The sequence below is a fragment of the Sinocyclocheilus rhinocerous genome, unplaced genomic scaffold (genome assembly GCF_001515625.1).
Source record: "Sinocyclocheilus rhinocerous isolate Xijiao unplaced genomic scaffold, SAMN03320098_v1.1 scaffold1103, whole genome shotgun sequence".
Lineage (NCBI taxonomy): Eukaryota > Metazoa > Chordata > Actinopteri > Cypriniformes > Cyprinidae > Sinocyclocheilus > Sinocyclocheilus rhinocerous.
In genome coordinates, this window is record NW_015641443.1 from 39333 (window position 1) to 58535 (window position 19203).

Below are 19203 nucleotides of genomic sequence, written 5' to 3' on the forward strand. Positions count from 1 at the left end.
TGAATCAGTCAATTAGAATAATAAGTCATTTGGGCTGTTACCAAGCAAATGAAATCAGTACTGACAAAATTAACCTTTGCAATGCAGAGGAGAAACAGAAGCTGCATCTGAAGTGGCATTTACATGCATTTACACACTGTTTAATGCAGGACAGGAATGCATTTAACCTGCAGTTACAAATGCATTAATACGGTTTTGACATTTTAAACATAAAACATTGAATACTGATATTTAAATTTATATATATACAAAAAAAAAAGAAAAGATACTTTAACTGTAAAATTAAAACTTCCAGTAGGTGGCAGCAAGTCACTGTTAATAAGTGAGTCATTGTGACTGAACTGAATCATTTAAACAGGTGATTCATTCAGGAACGAAACACCGTCATGTTGCTCAGAGACGCAAACTGGAATTATATATGTTGGCGAAATAGAGCAAAAACTGTCAATATTGTGTCTAAAACGTAAGAGTCTTAATATTAAATTCTTGTTTATTGAACTGCTGTATAAAATCAATATCACGTTTGTAATCATGCTGCTTTTTGGTGGAAAAAACGTCAGTCTTAGCGTGATACTGATTAACTATGAAATTATATAAATTTCTGCCCCCATATCTTGAATTTTGTGATCATTCTAAATGCATTTTAATAAACCGAATCATGCAGTGAAAGAATGCGCACTGGTCTAACCTACTAGACTTCCTATTGAACGAGTGCGCGCAAGAAAACTTGTCCGGAGTTTAACATTATCAACCCATCCACGTTCAGTGACTGCGAGCTGCATTGCACGGGGGGCTGTAATGTTGGCTATCATTAAAAGTATATGAATGGCGGCAATACCGCCGTATTTAAGAAGAATAGTGTAAGCAGCACTACACACCCACATGAAAACAGCAGTGTAACCGGTGTTTATCATAGCAAAGGCAACGTAGCATATGAATTCCGTGAGCGGAGGACGGGAGCGCCGGAGTTTATGCGGTTAGAAGAAATCTCTAGCATCAATTCTGATCATGGCTTGTCTTGAAAAACGAAGACAGTTTGACGTTCGTCGTAGGAGAACTTTAGCTAAACACACATGGTAGCTCTTATGAGTCATGGATGTTGGCAAGACAAATTAACTATATTTGTCTTTTGGATAATTAGGTGTAAATTCGAGGCACAAGTAGCTTAGTCTTTTGTTCATCACCACTCATCTCCACACCAAGACAAACACAACTGGAAAGGGAGGAAGAGCTTCACTTCTGCGGCTCTCTGCCTGTCTGTGACTGTGATGTGATGCGCCGATGAATGTGTGCACTGCTGTACACTGCTGTGCTGCGGAGAGGTGAAAGGCATCAGAACTCGACCTGATATTTCGATTTTTTATTTGTTTGACAGGGAATGCTGTGCGCAAACAGAAACACACATATATACATATATTCATTTATTTAAAAAAAAAAAAAACTCCCCAGAAAAAAGGGCACTTTCTCTCAAGGAAGAAACGGGGCAGGTGCTCAAGCCCCCTTTTACGTCTATGTGTGCACGTGCCTGGTTGTCAGTATATTATAAAAGGTAAAAAAACAGCTGTACTAATTTGATGTAGTAACATTATTTCCGTTAATAAAGTATACTTTTTTTTAATTGTACATTAAATTTAAATCTGTAAAACCTAAAAAGTTGCTATTGTATTTTTACAGTAAATATCTGGCAACCACAGCTGCTGTTTTTTTAACCGTACTTTTATAATTTTTACTACATTTTTACAATATAGTAGCCACAAGATGATGTAACCAAAAGTGTTAACATGATTTTAATGTGAAAATCACTTAAATAACATTTTCTGTGTGAAGTTCCAATTTTACAAATGTATCTAATTTTCCAATTTTGTTTACCAGGGCCCCAAAACAGCTGTAAAAATTATGGATTAAGCAGCTTTACGCCTCAAATATTGCATGTCTTTAGCATTTTATAATGCAAGTAAAATAAAATGAATTATTTTAATTATTAGTTATTACTTTAATAAAATTATTTTATACTAATTTTTATACCACGTCCATTGTAATTGCCTCACAGTAAGTGTAAACCTTAATTTGGAAACAAAGGACAAGTCAAAATATATTTGTTTTTATTATACCACAAATGCTGTTAATAGAGCTTAACTTGTATGGAACCCGTAATATTCCTTTCATTTCAATTTATGACATGGCTTGTCAAGGTTACGGTGACATTGCAAGACAAAAAACACAGTCCAGATTCAAAGGGGGCGAGAGCTTTGTTAATAATCCGTTGCCGACAAAGTGTGAACATTTACCCATGGCTACATTTGAACCCATTTGCACGGTACCTGATGAACTGTTCCGTCAATCTCCACAGGGACTATAAAGTCTGCGTTGCTGATGGGCTGCAGGCATAAAACAGGAAATCACACATTAGGAGCCTGTTTGAAACCGACTGTAAGCATGTTACAGCTGTATCAGCTGCGCTGTTCTCTGAGAGAGCCAGAGGGAGGCATGCACCGCTTCACAGCTACCTGTAGTCAAGACTTTCAATTAGACTTCTTTGAGTGTGTATGTGCATGAGTGTGTGCATTTGAGCATGTGTGTTTCTGACAGCTGACTGCATGGAGCTGGAACGGCAAGCGTCTTTGAAAAGAGACTTGATACGCTTTTAAAGAAAGTGGAGGGAGAGAGAGGAGGAGACGTGCTGTAGAGCGCTGGGAGACGATGAAAGAGACTCAGCGGGTGGCTATGAGCTGTCTTATTGCAAACAGAGAAAGGGAAAGGAAGATGAGGATGAGAAGAGGAGAGAAAACGTTTGCTCTTTGCACTTTTCAAGGGCTTGTTATAAACAAGGAAATTCTGTGGATCTCAGTTCTGATTGGACGGCAGAGGAGGCGGCTCATCCAATATCTGACCTGGCTTGCATAACATCATGACTGTGATGGATAGTTTCATTTACAACAGGCAGATTGCAGACCATAATGTTCTTAATTAGTATTTTTCTTAATTAGTCTTGTTTTGAAATAATTAGTTTTGTATTTTACTAATATAATTTTGTTTACCATTTGGGCTCATTCTTTTTTTTCTAAACCATAAATTTACAGATCATTTTATGCATTAAAGGGTACGAAAACTAAACTCAGTTAAAGTCTCAGAAAAAAATTATTATTTTATTATTAAGTAAATTTATCATATTTTAAGAATGTTTTTACTGGAAAACAAGATAAACCATTAAGAAAATGATTTTTCTCAGTTAACTGTTTGAATGTTTGTCTAGAAATACAGTGGACAGATTTTTGAATGTTTTAGTAATTTAATGTCTGTCTGAAATAAATATTTAATGAAGGGACTGATTTCAGATCAATTTACACAGTCAACTGATTTACACATCAGTTCATAATATAGCCAGCAGGAGGAGTGGGTGATCTATATGAATGGGGGGGATTGTGACAGTGGCACAGCAGTATTTATTAGCTAGAAAAATGCATTAAATATAATTTTAAATATATATATATATATATATATGAAGTACAGACTTTTGGTCAATATTGTAAAACAAGTATTATGTCTATGTCTGTCTAAAACTAAAAAAATCCATTGCATTAAATACTAAATATTTAATATTCTTGTTAAAATACTTTTTGTAGCCACTGTATGTAAAAAAGGAAAAGAACATCTGTCACTGAGAAAATCAAGCCAACTGAGACAGAACATGCTGGGTAATAATTATAAGTAATAGAAAATATTGTAAACACTCGTCAAGTATGGTCACGGTCAAATTGTTTTTGTGTAACTGTGAGCATACCTTTCCAATGTGATGTGTATGTGGGTGTGTGTTTTTGGTGTCAGGATGGGTGTATTTGTGTGTATGTGAGGTTGGGAACACGCACAAAGGCATGCATTCCTCTCTCTGGGCCTCTTTCTCTCAGTCACCGCCTTTCTCTCTTCTCTGAGCAAAAACAGGAGCTGCCAGGCAGACATTTTAAAGGAGGACAGGCTTAACAAAACACAGTTATTAGTCTTAGAGCAAACACATTCAGCATCTGTCACTGTCTTTCTCCTTTGGGAGCAGGGATGTATCCAGCTGTGGAAGACATGTATGCATTAAGCAGCATGTGTGTACATATGTAAATGTAGAGTGATTGTATGTAATCAACTGGACATAGTTGTTTATTTGACCGTGTGTGAGAGAGAGAGAGCTAAAAACCAGCCTAAAACCAAGATGCAGAGAAGTGGGTCACTGCGCTCAGCAGGTGGCTCCCCGAAGCGCTACTTTATAGGGACCAGACAAACATTTAATCTCGGAAGAGGATTTAATTCATTTGGGACTTCAAATCCACCCCAATAACCTCAAAATACTGCCAATGCCTTCTGTTATCATGTCTTAGGTTGCTCAAATTATTCATCTGGCCACTCAAAAACAATGTGCAGGAGTGAATGTTCTAAATTTGCTCAATGTTTATTTAGAAATGAGGACTAAGTGTGTATTCACACCAGGGATGTCCGCTAGTTCACTTGCTTTGGTCCGGACCAAATACAATGTTTATTTTTTTTTGTTTGGTGCGGTTCGCTTTCACACTGCCCTTTTTGCAAGTGAACCAGAAACTGTAAACAAAACCACACGTGTGCTTAAGGTCATCCATTCATTGGTTTATCCATTCAACCGTACCAGAGTTCGTTTGGAAGCGGACCGAGACCACCTCTTCAGCTGGGTCTCGGTACGGTTGTTTGGTCCGCACCCGAGTGCGATTGCTGTATTCACACCTGCCCAAAAGATCCGCACCAAGGGGGGAAACGAACTTGAGTTCGATTCAATCGAACCAAACAAGACCGGTGTGAATACACCCTATAATGGAAGCTCTGTCCCAAAACCTACTGAGCTGCCTCACTGTCTAGTGCCTACATAGGCAGCTGCCTTCTAATGGAGCATTCAAATAGGATGAAATAGGATCTCATAAGTGACCGAATTGGAATTGTCTATAAAGGCAGTCTATAAACTCCATACAAATAACACTCTGCATGAGACCTGTTTCACAATTGATTCCAATAGAGTTTGACATTAGCATGTTGCTATGTTAGCACATAACACTCTTATTAAAATGCATAACAGACAAAAATTGGTTAAAATAATCTATTTCTAATTACACTGAACTATTTTTAACTATTTTCTTGCCAGTCCTGAATGAAAAATATGCATTCATGATCAACATTTTGCCCGCATTCTCCACCACCTTTGATTATTGTGTATTCTGGGATTTCCTTCTTTGCAAAGAATAGTTATGGCACTAAATTTAGCCACAACAAGTTATCTTAGGAGGTAGAATATATGGGGATAGTTCACCCAAAAATGAAACGTAGTAACGTAGTAAGGACATTGTTAAAATAGTCCATGTGACATCAACCATAATGTTATGATGCTACGCAAATACTTTTTGTGCGCAAAGAAAACAAAATGAATGACTTCATTCAACAATTTCTTCTCTTCTGTGTCAGACTCTGCTGCGCGTTCACGAGAATACCACCACGCAGGAGTCGTTGAATGAAGTTGTTATTTTTGTTTTCTTTGCACACAAAAAGCATTGGTGTAGCTTCATAACACTGCAATTGAACCACTGATGTCACATGGATTATTTTATCAATGTCCTAACTTTTCTGGGCCTTGAACATATCAGTTGCATTGTTCTCTATGCAGGGTCAGAAAGCTCTCGGATTTCATCAAAAATATCTTAATTTGCGTTCCGAAGATAAATAAAAGTCTTACGTGTTTGAAAACGACATGAGGGTGAGTAATTAATGACAGAATTTTCATTTTTGTGTGACCTATTCCTTTAAGATGCCTACTTTTTAAAAAGCTCCCTACATAGGCAGCAAACTAAATTTTAAAATAATATTTAGCAACACTTGGCGCTATTCAAATGCTTGTCAAATAAAGAACGGCAATGTTTGCCAAGGTAAAACTGATTAGCAAGGCATAGCCTCAATATGCCACTTATTCATTGCTATATGAAGTATCATAATAACAAAATTGTAGTATTTGTGGTTATGTGTGTGTATTCAGAAGTACCTTGAAGGAGCTGTGCACAAGGGTCTCATCCAGGTCAATGACCACACAGTTCTTGCCGTAATCATTAATGCTGACCTCAGGCAAGAGGTATTTGGCTGGAGGCTGGAGGAAATACAGCACAGATGAATACATGGAGGAGAGAAGAGCAAACAAGCAGTTCACTGGAGGATAAAGATGCATGCTTATCATATCAGCCAGACATTCAGAGTTATAATCAAATGCTATGGGCCCTTCTCCAATGAGACACAACATGCACTGGAGATTGTTCCGTTGTTGTCCCAAATGATGTACCGGGATCTAGTGGTTTTGGATAACCTTGAAACAACGATCATAGCTTTGTGTTAAAGTGACTGTCCCCCCTGGTTTGGCTTCACTGCCAAGTCGTGTTGCCTAAGCACAAGCTGCCTCTGTAGATGGTCTGCCAGTAACGGGAATGAGATGTCCTTTACTAAGCCTGACCTGAGGGAGGCAGATGGAGTTGCCAATGGGAGCAAAACACACTCTCACATATCTAAAGATGCAAGCGAAGTCATATACAGCACATGCAGGCATGCATAATTTATGCACATTCACGACAGTAATATGCCGAATATTCTTTACATGTGCATTTCTGCATGAGTGTGGAGGAAAGGTCATGGAGGACAGTGCATGGGCTGGATGATTTATCTGTGCCAGTATGAATCTGCTGGAGTCCTCCATGACCTTTCACTGCCAACATTTCCACCTCATCAGGTTTGAATAACTATTTGCAATTCGAATGACATTAAACTACATTAAAGTTTAATTAATTATTAATGTCATTCATAATTATTCCAGTATGTACTTTAAGTATATAAAATGTGATCAATGTGTCAAACATGGAATAAACCTATAGCCTATAAAGTGAGTCTCAGTGTATGATCTTAATATCAGGAATACCAAGAATAATTTTTTAGGTTATGACCAATAACCAAAAAAAAGCTGATATTAAAATTCTGTATTATTTTGTCTACATAAAAGTAAATAAGTTTTTATGTAAAAAAAAAAACTATTAAATTATCAGGTAGATTATCAGGAAATTTTCATTATTGGGTGAACTTTTCCTTTAAGGCAATCTACAGTTTGTAAAATAGATATTTATTTTCAGATTTGCAAAAGATTACATTAACAGTGTTATTAAACTATTAGTTTTTATAAATTAACTTTGAATTATTAGTGATTAAAGATGACAAGTGAGTGTTAGATGACAACAAATGCAATTAAAAAAAAAATAGGGAAATGAGCATGCACAATTCAATATCCATTATTCACCAATACTAATAATTAATATTTACAAAATAGGTTTTTAGAGTTTTACTATCACAGAGGGAACATTCGGTCCCCACATGGATACACAAACAAGACCACACAGATGGTCAAATTTATGCATGCTCCATGAGTACAGGCAATTACATCATAACATTATAACTCTAAAGACTTTACGGTTTTCAAACAATGCTTTAACCATAATTGAAGCCTCATGCTGTGTCAGTCAATCCCAGCATTCATTTCATGGCTTTCAAACACACACGATTTATCACTTGCTTGCATTATGATAATCTGTTTGCTCGGAGTGAAAAATGACAGTCAACAGTTTGTGGTTCACTAAATTCCCAACTTAACCTTTGCCCCAATCCAGACACTTTCAAAAAGCATTAGAAGATATTGAAAGCTTGACATCATGCAGTTGAAAATTGCAGTCATTAGTGTCAGCCAGCCAGCGTTTTCTCAGTGTGGATGCTCGGTTTTTGCTGAGCAGGCAGAGGCAGGTGGAGTGTTTCAGGATTTGGGTCTCCCCTATCTCAGGCTCAGCGTGAAGGCCTGGCTCAGATCAGCAAACCTCACTGCACGCTCTTCCTCTAGCAGGTGCAGTGTGGGATGATTCGATTTTTGGAGACTGCTGTTGTCCTCAAGTACAGCTTATTGCTATCAGCACTACCAGTCTGCCGATTACATAAACCATGAGACTTTATAACCGGGTTTAAGACTAAATGAAATGACATTCGCCACATATTTAAAGGGATAGTACACCCAAAATGAAAATTTTGTCAACGACATTCCCAAACAGTAGGGCTGGGCAAAAAAAAAAACAACGATTTTTCGATGAATCGTTTTTTAAAATGACGTCGATTCGATATCGATTCTCAAAAGCCGCGAATCGATCTTTTCTGGTATTTATTTCAGCACACATTTAAATCTGATTAACGTGAATCTTATCATTAGTCTACTCCACTAGATGTCACCCTTATTTACCTTGCGCGATGTTACAACAGAAAGCCTGTCATTCATTCAGCACTTATCATGGCCATACGTGTGATTCGTAATGCTCAGGTGAAATGCTATAGTAATGCTATAAATCTGCGGAAGCATTTGATATCACGCATAAGGCGGCATGATTTCCGTAATGAATGAATGGCGGGGCGCACTGTTTTGTTTACTACACACATACTAAAGTGCGGATGACACTCGCGGTGTTTTCAGCTTCTGCCGTCTCACTATATGATGTTATGAACACGAATGTCATCTCCAGCTGCTCTGAGAGTCACTCACTTAGCATTTTACCGTTTCATTTGAGAAAACTACCGTCATATCACATACACAGCAGCTGCAAGTTCTTCACGGCAACCCGTCAAAATAAAAGTTCAGTTTAACGTTAAGAAACTGTCAGAATATATTACTATTTAGCAGTCTGAAGACTCAATGCTACTACTTTATTAATTCACCATTTGTAAACTGATGTTTACTGTTAATTTTTTCACCTGTTTCTGCCACTGAATAAAAAATTAAAAAGTTAATTGCAAGTTTTTCTCTCACAATTCTGACTTTTTTTCTTGCAGTTGCATGTTTACATCTTGCAGTTATGACTTTTTTTCCCTCAGAATTGTGAGATATAAACTTGCAAATGTGAGTTATAAAGGCAGAATTGCAAGATAAAAACTCGCAATTCTGACCTTTTTTCTCAGAATTGTGAGATATATACTCGCAGTTAAAAAAGACTGCGTGTAAATGTATCAGACTAATACATAAATAGCAAGAGAGAGATTTATCTTTATTGTTTAGACACTTATTTTCATATAGTGCCATTTATTTAATATGAAATTATAATTAACATAACTTTTCCCCATGACTTGTTGGACAATTTCAAGACAAACTTTGCTGTCATCCGTTCAAAACTGCTGAAAATTCTAGCATTTTAAGTTGATTGATATTTGTATCTCCCCTATTGCAATACTCTACTGTTTTTTAAGATATGTTGAGATAAAAACAAATCTGTGGTTCTTTTATGTGCGTCACACAATAGGACATTACGTCACACAAAAAAACAGAAATGGTAGTAATTAAATTATTTCTATTTAATTTTGAACATGTCAAAGGAGAAAGAAACTTAAATTTTGATACAAACAATATCAACAGTTTTCAGAAATGTATGGATGAGAAAAATGATTGCCATTTACTAAAATAGACACTTGTACAATTATGCCGGAGCTATTTATTAACATTTTTAAGCTTTTATTTTTCATTTATAAAAGTTGTAATTTATTGATCCATGCTTGAGACCATAGGACAATTTTGACATTTGGCTCAAAAATTTGTAAAAAATGATTTTAAAAAAACCAAAAAAAACACTAGCAAGGGAAATTCCCTCACCGCGACAGCCCTACTTGAGAACGGTGCGGCTGGCAGCAACCACATGTGACGACCCCGGGCTGGACTCCGCTTCGTCAGAACAGCCGGCATTGTAGTCTACTCTACCACTTTTAGTCGACTCTTAACTTTTATAAAGAATATCTCTTTGGATTTGAGACTTTAGTCTTTGCAACTTTACAGATCTTCTTTATGCACCAAGAGCTTGTAACACTCCAAAGAGAAAGGAAAAATTGAAATCGCATCATATGACCCCTTTAAGTGTCTGTGGGTCTAAATCAGGGCAGCTTCGAGCGCATGCAGATGTAAAATATCAGGACATTCCACTGCAGATCGCGAGTCATTTGCAGGCAAACATTGGCGGTAATGCGATCTCATTCAGATCCATTTATAGCTGCCTGTACCTGCTTTGGCAGCACACATGAGTGTTTGTGGAGCGCTGTGGCTTAAAGTTTCGCCACGGACAGTGAGGTCATTTCACACGGTACACTGCCCAGCGTTTGTGTGTGTTTGGATGTGTGCGAGAGACAGAAAGAAAAAGAACAAGAAAGAGAGTGAAAACACACTAAAAAATAGGCACAAGATACTAAATGCGCTGAAATAACTCTAGAACACAAGTATTTACTGCAAAGTGCACTCTGTAATTTTTATATAAATATTGTGGCAGTCTTTTTGGTGAACAAGACGTATTGTGTAAAAACAAGCGTCCGATAAAAGGGGTTTACCAAGCTGTATTCAGCTTGTCATGTGATGTCAACATGGCGGCCCCCATGAGGTGGTCTGCTCCATGTAAAATAAAACAGCTTTTATTAGGCTACTGATGGACTGGAGTCTTTGTGATGAGTGTGCAAAACAAAACAAAACAAAAAATAAAACAAGAAAAAAAAAATTCAATTCTGAATTGTGAGAAACTCTCAATTGCAAGTCCAATTCTGAGTGGAAAAAAAAGACCGATATGTTCTCAAAATTGCAAGTTTATATCTTACAATTCAGACTTAATAACTCGCAATTATGTGTTTTAAAGTCAGAATTGCGAGATATAAACTCAAGATAAAATAAAATGTCCCTTTATTTATTGTAAAAGAACTGTCACACAGGGATCAAGTACATGACTTGTTTGTACCATCCCAGCGTAAAGTTTTATTGGCCAAATGTTTTAGAGTTCTTGGTTGTTTCCTTCAAGTATCAATTTTGTCTCAGTTGTTTCTTCTAAAATGCTAAATAAGCATGTTAAAATTAATTAGCTCAGTTTTTTTCTTGTAAGAATTTGATGAGAAATCACAGACTGTTGACTGCAGTCAGGCTTGGCTAGTCTCAGTTGAATTTGAGATGTTTTCTCAGGAGAACAATCTGAAAATCAGGAGCAAACGTCTCAATTTGATTTTGTTCCCTAGGAGAAACTACTAAGATATTAAAAATATCTCATTTGTGCTTTTTACTTTTCAACATGGTGACCTGTTTTACATAATTACTTTATTAGCCGAAAACAGCATAGATGACATGCAAATAAACAAGACAAATCAGCAGGCGCAATGCATTCTAAGTGTAAGTGTATTCCCCCTTATGTGTACACAGCCAATGGGAGAAAGAGAGAAAGAAAAATCAAGAAAAAGAAAAGGAAGGAGGGGAAGGAACACACTGGGCAGCAAGTAATCAATCACACAAGACACATACTTTATTGGAAATAAAGAAGCAGTTCAGGAATGTGAGAGAGAGAAAGTGTGTGTATGTGGGTGGGTGGAAATTGAAGAATGTGTGTGAGGGGAAGCGGGCCCATCATTTCTAGAACTGGATGGTAAACATCACGGCGGGTTCACGGAGTTCGGAACAGCTGGAAAACTTTGCGGTGTGGACACGGGAACAGCGCGCACAGAGCCTGCATTCGGGCGCAGCTCGCAAAAAAGAAAAAAACCTCAGCTAAACCGAGAGTTTGCTAATAAACAGACTTTATTCTGAGCTGGAACAACATTAGCAATTCAAACGCAGTAACTTAAACTCTCCAATTTCATGCATCCATTGCTGAAGATTTTCACGCCGTTAACACTGTCGTTAGAGAAATAAATGAGGCCTCACCTTTGGAGGGCTGCTGTTCTCCTCGGCAGGTGGAGGGAGGGAGCAGGTCTTGTTGTTGGTGGCTGGTGGTTCCGCATCATAGTCTCGGAAACAGCAGAAGAAGGGACTAAAGATACTTCTGTTCCTGTGTTTCTTTAAACTGCTGTTGGACTGGGAGACTGTGACAGAGAAAAACACACACACACCACACGCTGGTCACTGCAATGCACAAACTGTTCAAAACATCTGGGGCTTTACCTTCCCTGCCCTGTAACTTAAAACCCGTCGTCCTCACATACAGCGCACATTCACGAAGGAGGTCGTAACGAGTGAAAAAAACAACAGTCTGTCGGAGTTTGCTTATTGGTTACCGTGCACAGCTAACATGACCAAAAAAGTGTGCAAACAGCTCCTTTTGTCTATTATGGTACACAGAACGCGTCTCCATGGGCGACTCTGTCACCTTTGCCCCCTACGCTTGCACGCCTGCTGTTCTGCGATTGCATTCCATGAATACAACAGCACGTCATCGTGCACAGCAATATGTCTCAAGTACAGTTACACAACCTGCTTTAAAAGCCCTCTATTGGGAAAAAATGCAAATCAGACACTGTACATGCTAAATGTGAGGAAGACATGTTTAAGCTGATAGACGGTTGGTCTAAAATTGAGTGTAATTGTGCATGAACATATGCATGATGTCAAGAGTCACAGTAAAATAAATGAAATGTAATGAAATAGTGCATTTTATTGTAAAAGAACAGTCTGCATAATCCCAAGGTTTGCACAGTCCCAAAATAAAGGAAGAGCCTTTTCCACCAAAACAAAACAAAGCAAAGCAAAGCAAAGCAAAACAAATGCCCTCTTTATTGTAAAAGTCATCAGACAATGTTTGCACAATCACAGAATAAAGGAATAGCCCTTTTCAAATAAAACAAAACATAACAAATGTTTACATGATCTCAAAACAAAACAAAACTCACAACAAAAATCAAAACAGAAGCTTTCCTTTTAAAGTCAAAAAAGTCACACAAGGTTTGCACAATCCAAAAATAAAGGAAGAGCCTTTTTCAAATAAAACAAAACAAATTCTAAAGACGAAACAAAGCAAAACAAACAAAACAACAAAAAACAAAAATGATGTCATCTTTATTGTAAAAGGACAGTCACAGAAGGTTTACATGATCCCAAAACAAAAACAAAAAACTCAAAACAAAACTCACAACAGATCAAAAATCAAAACAGCAGCTTTCCTTTTAAAGTAAAAGAAGTCACACAGGGTTTGCACAATCAAAAAATAAAGGAAGAGCCTTTTTCAAATAATTTTTTTTTTTTATAAATAGTTTAAAAACCATAATTTAAAAAAAATCGAACAAAGCAAAACAACAAAATAAAAACAAATATTATGGCATCTTTATTTTAAAAGAACAGTCACAGAAGGTTTACATGATCTCAAAACAAAACAAAAAACAAAACTCACAACAGATCAAAACAGCAGCTTTCCTTTTAAAGTAATCCATCTGTCCATCTCACAATAACATTCTGGTTATGTGCACATATGTGCATGATATTTTGGCCAGTAACTGCAGGAACTACACAAACAGTACTATGAAAAGAAATACTGAATATTTGCAAAGCTACATCACTTGGTTGCACTCCAGTTGACTGCTGTGTAATAAACAGAAAGACTGGATGACAAAAACTGTCTCGCCATAGGTGATCTAATGAGGCATGCAGGCCAGGTATTGTCATTGGACGAACAGGTCGCTCTTGGCAGCAGCAGATGTTTGGCAAAATAGAGGGGGGTAAGCAAAACATTTGGAAAATGTATTTTCTGTTAAATTGAGTAACAAAAGGCTCAATCACTGATGAATGAGAAGTCGGTCTAGATGTGTCTTTCTAGTCATACTGCTATCTTGTGACCTGCTGTGTGTTCAAGTGGCACAGTAGAGATAGGGTTTCATGCTATCCAGGTCAGTCATGAGGGCCAAGTGCTCTCATTGTTGCAGTAATGCCTGTTGTTACTGCAACTTAAAGTGCAAACAATCAACCAATTATACACTTTCAATAAATCAAGAACTACTACAGTGCAGTACAATCTTCTAGCAGGAAAACCTGGCTAGTTTAGCCTATTATTTGTTAATATATTTGTTAATACTAATATAATTATTCAGGTAATCAGTTTGTTTTAACAGCTCTTTTAGTCCGTGTATGTTAACTTCGAGGTCTCCTATGTATACAGTACGCTTATTATAAAAGATAAAAATATTTTTATTGAGATATTTATAGGCATGATTCGGTGAAAGACATTTTTATTTATAAAAGAAAAAAAGAAAAAAGAAAATTAAAAAAAAAAAAAAATGTAAAAAAAAAAAAAAAAAAAAGTATTCTTCCTGTTTATTTGAAATACATCAACACAAGATAGAAAACTGAGCTTGTAAAAGCATTAAGGATTTTTTTTGTGTATTAAAAGTATTATGCATATAATTTTACAATTTTACTCATGCGCTTATAACCTGAGCCATGTAACAGTTGATGTCAAGACATATTATATAGACTTTCTCCCTATTTATCAAATTTTAGAATTATAAATTGTGACCCTGGACCACAAAACCAGTCATAAGTAGCATGGGTATAGCCAAAAATACATTGTATGGGTCAAAATGATCTATTTTTCTTTTATGTCAAAAATCATTAGGATATTAAGTATCATGTTCCATGAAGATATTTTGTTAATTTCCTACCGCAAATATATCAAAACGTAATTTTTGATTAGTAATATGCATTGCTAAGGACTTCATTTGGACAAGTTTAAAGGCAATTTTATTAATATTTTTTGCACCCTCAGATTCCAGATTTTCAAATAGTTGTACCTCGGCCAAATACTGTCATATCCTAACAAACCATACATCAATGGAAAGCTTATTTATTCAGCTTTCAGATGATGTATAAATCTCAATTTCGAAAAATTGACCCTTATGACTGGTTTTGTGGTCCAGGGTCACAAATGAGTGTAAGCTAAATTAGTTCACTTGAATTTGTATTTTATCTAATTATGTGAGGTTTGTGTTTCTCTCAAACTTTTTGTGCCATTGATGGTCTTGGCCAGGTACAGTATCTCTTGTCCAAAAGCTTTTAAATCTCAGCATGTCTAACCTCTTTACATAAAGGTTAAATAAAAATAAAACCCGCGAGCCAAGCGGGTCTCAATCTCATAATGGAAGAAGCATTAGGATAATAGCTTACAGCATCTGTCTGATTACTGTTATTGGAAAACACATAAGGTCACATCAAACCATGAGGAAATCCGCTTCCTGTGGCCTGGTAAAACTTGATGAGGTTGACAATAACTCAGTCCAGCCCAAGTACTTCAGTCCTTATGATGATCCCCAAACAACAAGCTTTGGCTAGAACCATTATTAACCACCTGTATGAGTACAACATGTCACTTGCTACTATTTTCACAAGTGACTGCATTAAAAGTGAGGCAAGATATTATGGAAAAAATGATTTTTTAAAAATAAATAGTCCCAAAGCAAATGTCTTTTATCAATAGGTGTAGAATATTCAACATACTGGGGACAATCTAATCATAACAGGTCATTCACATATATAAGTCTTAAAAGACAGAAAAAACCCCTATTGATAAAAAATCGTCATGTAAAACAAAAGTATGACGGTTTTAAAAGAAACATTAACTAACATTTTAAATATCATAAATAAATAAATAAATAAATAAACACAACGAAAATGCCACGAGTGTAGAATGTTGACTACTAGACACAAAGAATACACAAAAATAGTTAAATAAATAAAAGCATTTAAAAAAAATTAAATTAAATTAAAATAAATTGTGTAAAACAATTTACACAATTGTCTCATTTATTTATATTTCTCTTAAGTAATGTACGAGTCGACTGCACACATTAAGAGTATAGAAAATTTGCACACATTAAGAGTATAGAAAATTTGCACACATTAAGAGTATAGAAAATTTAAATGAATATTATAAAATTTAATTAGTTCGGATATTTTTCTTGTTAATTTGATGAGAAACCACTGACAATATTGTAGACTTGGCAAATCTATTGTATTGTATTATTCTGGACAGCAGAATTTGAGATCTTGTTGGAATTGAACTAGGGTTGGGCCGATAGACGATGCCATCGTCCATCACCGATGGCTGATAGACATCACGATGTTGAGCCGGCATCGTGATACCCCCCCATAACCATCGCAATCCGCCGCATCCCAATACCGTGTTCGGAAAGAAAATTACATGTATACGGAACCCCTAAAGGGAATAAATACGAGATGGGAGGAAAATATATATTTCAATATTTTCTTTCACAGTTATATCATTGGGTAATTATACTACATACTGTATATATTTCAGGCATCAGGGAGCCGCTATTATACCTGGCATTGAAACTGCGCTTTTGAATCGCTTTTTAGTTTCACTTTCACTTTCAAGATTTGCGATCACACGTACTCTGTTTATACTATGGAGCAGCAGTACTTACCACACATTTTACAAGATTAGATGTTTGTCAGTGGTGCTGAGGATCTGCAAACCATTCGCCATCATCCTCACTCATCTCTCCTTACTCTGTTTATGTGGTAAGTGAAATTTTATGTACTGTAATGTAACAGGCAACGTTACACCGTGTCTACACCGGACGCGACAGTTGCCGTGTCGCACCGCACCGCATCAGCTAAAGTCTGTCTACACTGGACGCGACAAAGCGACCGTTGAAAATCATTTGAAATTTGTGTCAGCACGTCACAAATAGAACGTGGCAGCAGTTTACTGTTGGGTGTCGTGTCGCGCCGCATCCAGTGTAGACAGCATCACTGATTATGATGCTTCGGGCACACCCCCTAACTCCAACGCCCAGTTTATTAAAAAAACAGTCACACAAGCAGCAAATGTCTTTAAACACACTGTAAGGTACTTGTGTGAAACTAATTTGAGGGGCATCTCCAAAGACACTCCAAAGATAGAGACAGAGGCATTAGACCCTCTGATTTTCTATCTAACTATAATTACCTATCAGTTGACAAGCTGGGCTCTGAGGCATAACGAGATGTAAACGAACCGAACGACCTTCCACACAGAAACGCTAGTCAGAGGGTGACTTAATAGAGTATTTTAAAACATAATTGTACTGTTGAACAAAGTTCTCAGGCTTATTATAATGAGTAACTAAGTCTACCGAGGATACACAGTCTGTCATAACACACGGTACGATCCAACCTCTGCGCTCACATTCCCAAAACACCATTCCTGTGCGATCCCTCCCTCCCGGGCCTCCATTTTGAGGCTGTTGGTATTTTCCTGCCTTGATCGTCTGCCCTGCACGGCAGTCTAATAACATGCAGGTGGGAAAGACGCCAGAGGGAGAGATAGAAGGAGGGGGGCAAACAGGAGGTGGGCCACTGTAATGAAGCCTGTACCAGCCCCCCGAACAACCATCCGTCCAAAACAAACAGGGTTTTCTCCACACGCACACATACAAACATACCCATCTAAAAACATATTCTCTGGCTGACCACAGGAATGTGGCTGTGGAGTCAGTTTGCATGGCGGTGCCATCCCTGCTACAGTGTGAAGAAGTGTTGGTTATTCTATTTAAATTCAACCTCACTCCACAAACTGTAGTTAACAGATGTCTGTATTCATGAATGCAAGCATTTGTCTAACAAAGTAGAGATTAGGGCAGCAAGATTAATCAACATAAAACCGAAATTGTGCTAAGGCTTAGCGTGATTATCAAATTACAAAAACTGCAATTTGATTAAATACATGAGCTGCATATTTCAGAGTGAAGCGTAGCAGTGTGTTTTTTTACACAATAGAAGTTTTCAGTAGCTCAGAGCATCTGGCTCACAACCTCTGCATGCGAGTTTGGATCATTTATAACGTTTGAGAACACAACATGTGCCAACCATCTGCCCAAACTTGTAATGAGAAACGCTTATTAACTGCCTGTTGTCAACAAAAGAGAAAATCTTCTTGAGTTGTTGGTTTGTTTGTTTTTTGGCAGAATAAAACTTGATAGTTTAATGCTTCAAAGTGAAAACATTAAAGGGATAGTTCACCCAAAAATGAAAATTTGATGTTCATCTGCTTACCCCCAGGGCATCCAAGATGTAGGTGACTTTGTTTCTTCAGTAGAACACAAGCGAAGATTTTGAACTCAAACCGTTGCAGTCTATCAGTCTTATAATGTAAGTGGATGGGAATCACGGCTTTGGGAGTCAAAAAAACATCCACAAACAAAACCAAATTAAACCCTGCAGCTCGTGACGATACATTGATGTGTAAAGACACAAAACGATCGGTCTGTGCAAGAAACTGAACAGTATTTATATAGTTTTTTTACCTCTGATTTTCACTGCAATGTCCGAACTGTCTGTCCTGAGTGCGTCCTCCTGAGCGCATTCTCAACAGCCGGCGCCTGTTGTGTCTTCTTCTTCTTCTTGCTTTACAGCGGATTACAGACTTATAAGTGCATTACTGCCACCTATCTCTCAAATGGACCATTGACACTCTATCTACAATCTCAATTAGGAGTGTCAATGGTCCATTTGAGAGATAGGTGGCGGTAATGCACTTATAAGTCTGCGATCCGCCGTAAAACAAGAAGAAGACGACGCGTCAGGCGCCGGCTGTTGAGAATGCGCTCAGGAGGACGCACTCAGGACAGACAGTTCGGACATTGCGGTAAGGTAAAAAACTATATAAATACTGTTCAGTTTCTTGCACAGACCGATCGTTTTGTGTCTTTACACATCAATGTATCGTCACGAGCTGCAGGGTTTAATTTGGTTTTGTTTGTGTATGTTTTTTTGACTCCCAAAGCCGTGATTCCCATCAACTTACATTGTAAGACTGTTCAAAATCTTCGTTTGTGTTCTACTGAAGAAGCAAAGTCACCTACATCTTGGATGCCCTGGGGGGTAAGCAGATAAACATCAAATTTTCATTTTTGGGTGAACTATCCCTTTAAGACAGCCATAAATATCAGAACCGTAATTTCACAGTTGTACTGTGCAACAACAACAACAATAATAATAATGCTTATTATTATTATTATTATTATTTAGTTAAATACTAGAATACTACCCAAGTTTTGAGCCACAAACCTGGAGGTTTTTTCCCCAAAAATGTAACAAAAAGTTTGCTTTTCTTGTTTTCTTGTTCTGAAAGCTTATCTTACAGACAAAAGTGAGAAAGAGATTAATTGTATTCCTCCTTTACACTAGAGGTCTACCGATGTATTGGTTTTGCAGATTGGCGGAACTATCGGTTATCGGGAAAAAATCCATGCCGATAGTTTTTCCGGGATTGGTCCGTTGCTGGAGCGGCTGAGAAGGTCCTCCTTATACAGCAAAGTCCATATAGTCTTTGTTATACAGTACGAGAGCGGCCTCTAGTGGCGGAA

General features: G+C 37.3%; 1 protein-coding gene across 1 annotated transcript in view; it reads right to left on the reverse strand.

Moving 5' to 3' along the window:
* Positions 1-19203, reverse strand: part of ctdspla (CTD (carboxy-terminal domain, RNA polymerase II, polypeptide A) small phosphatase-like a) — a 46413-nt gene that overhangs the window by 10531 nt on the left and 16679 nt on the right. The window contains exons 2-4 of the mRNA XM_016571589.1: positions 11777-11934; positions 6041-6142; positions 2322-2378 (exon numbers count right to left, since the gene is read on the reverse strand). Coding sequence (XP_016427075.1) covers positions 2322-2378; positions 6041-6142; positions 11777-11934 — 317 coding nt within the window. The remainder of the gene's footprint in view (positions 1-2321; positions 2379-6040; positions 6143-11776; positions 11935-19203) is intronic.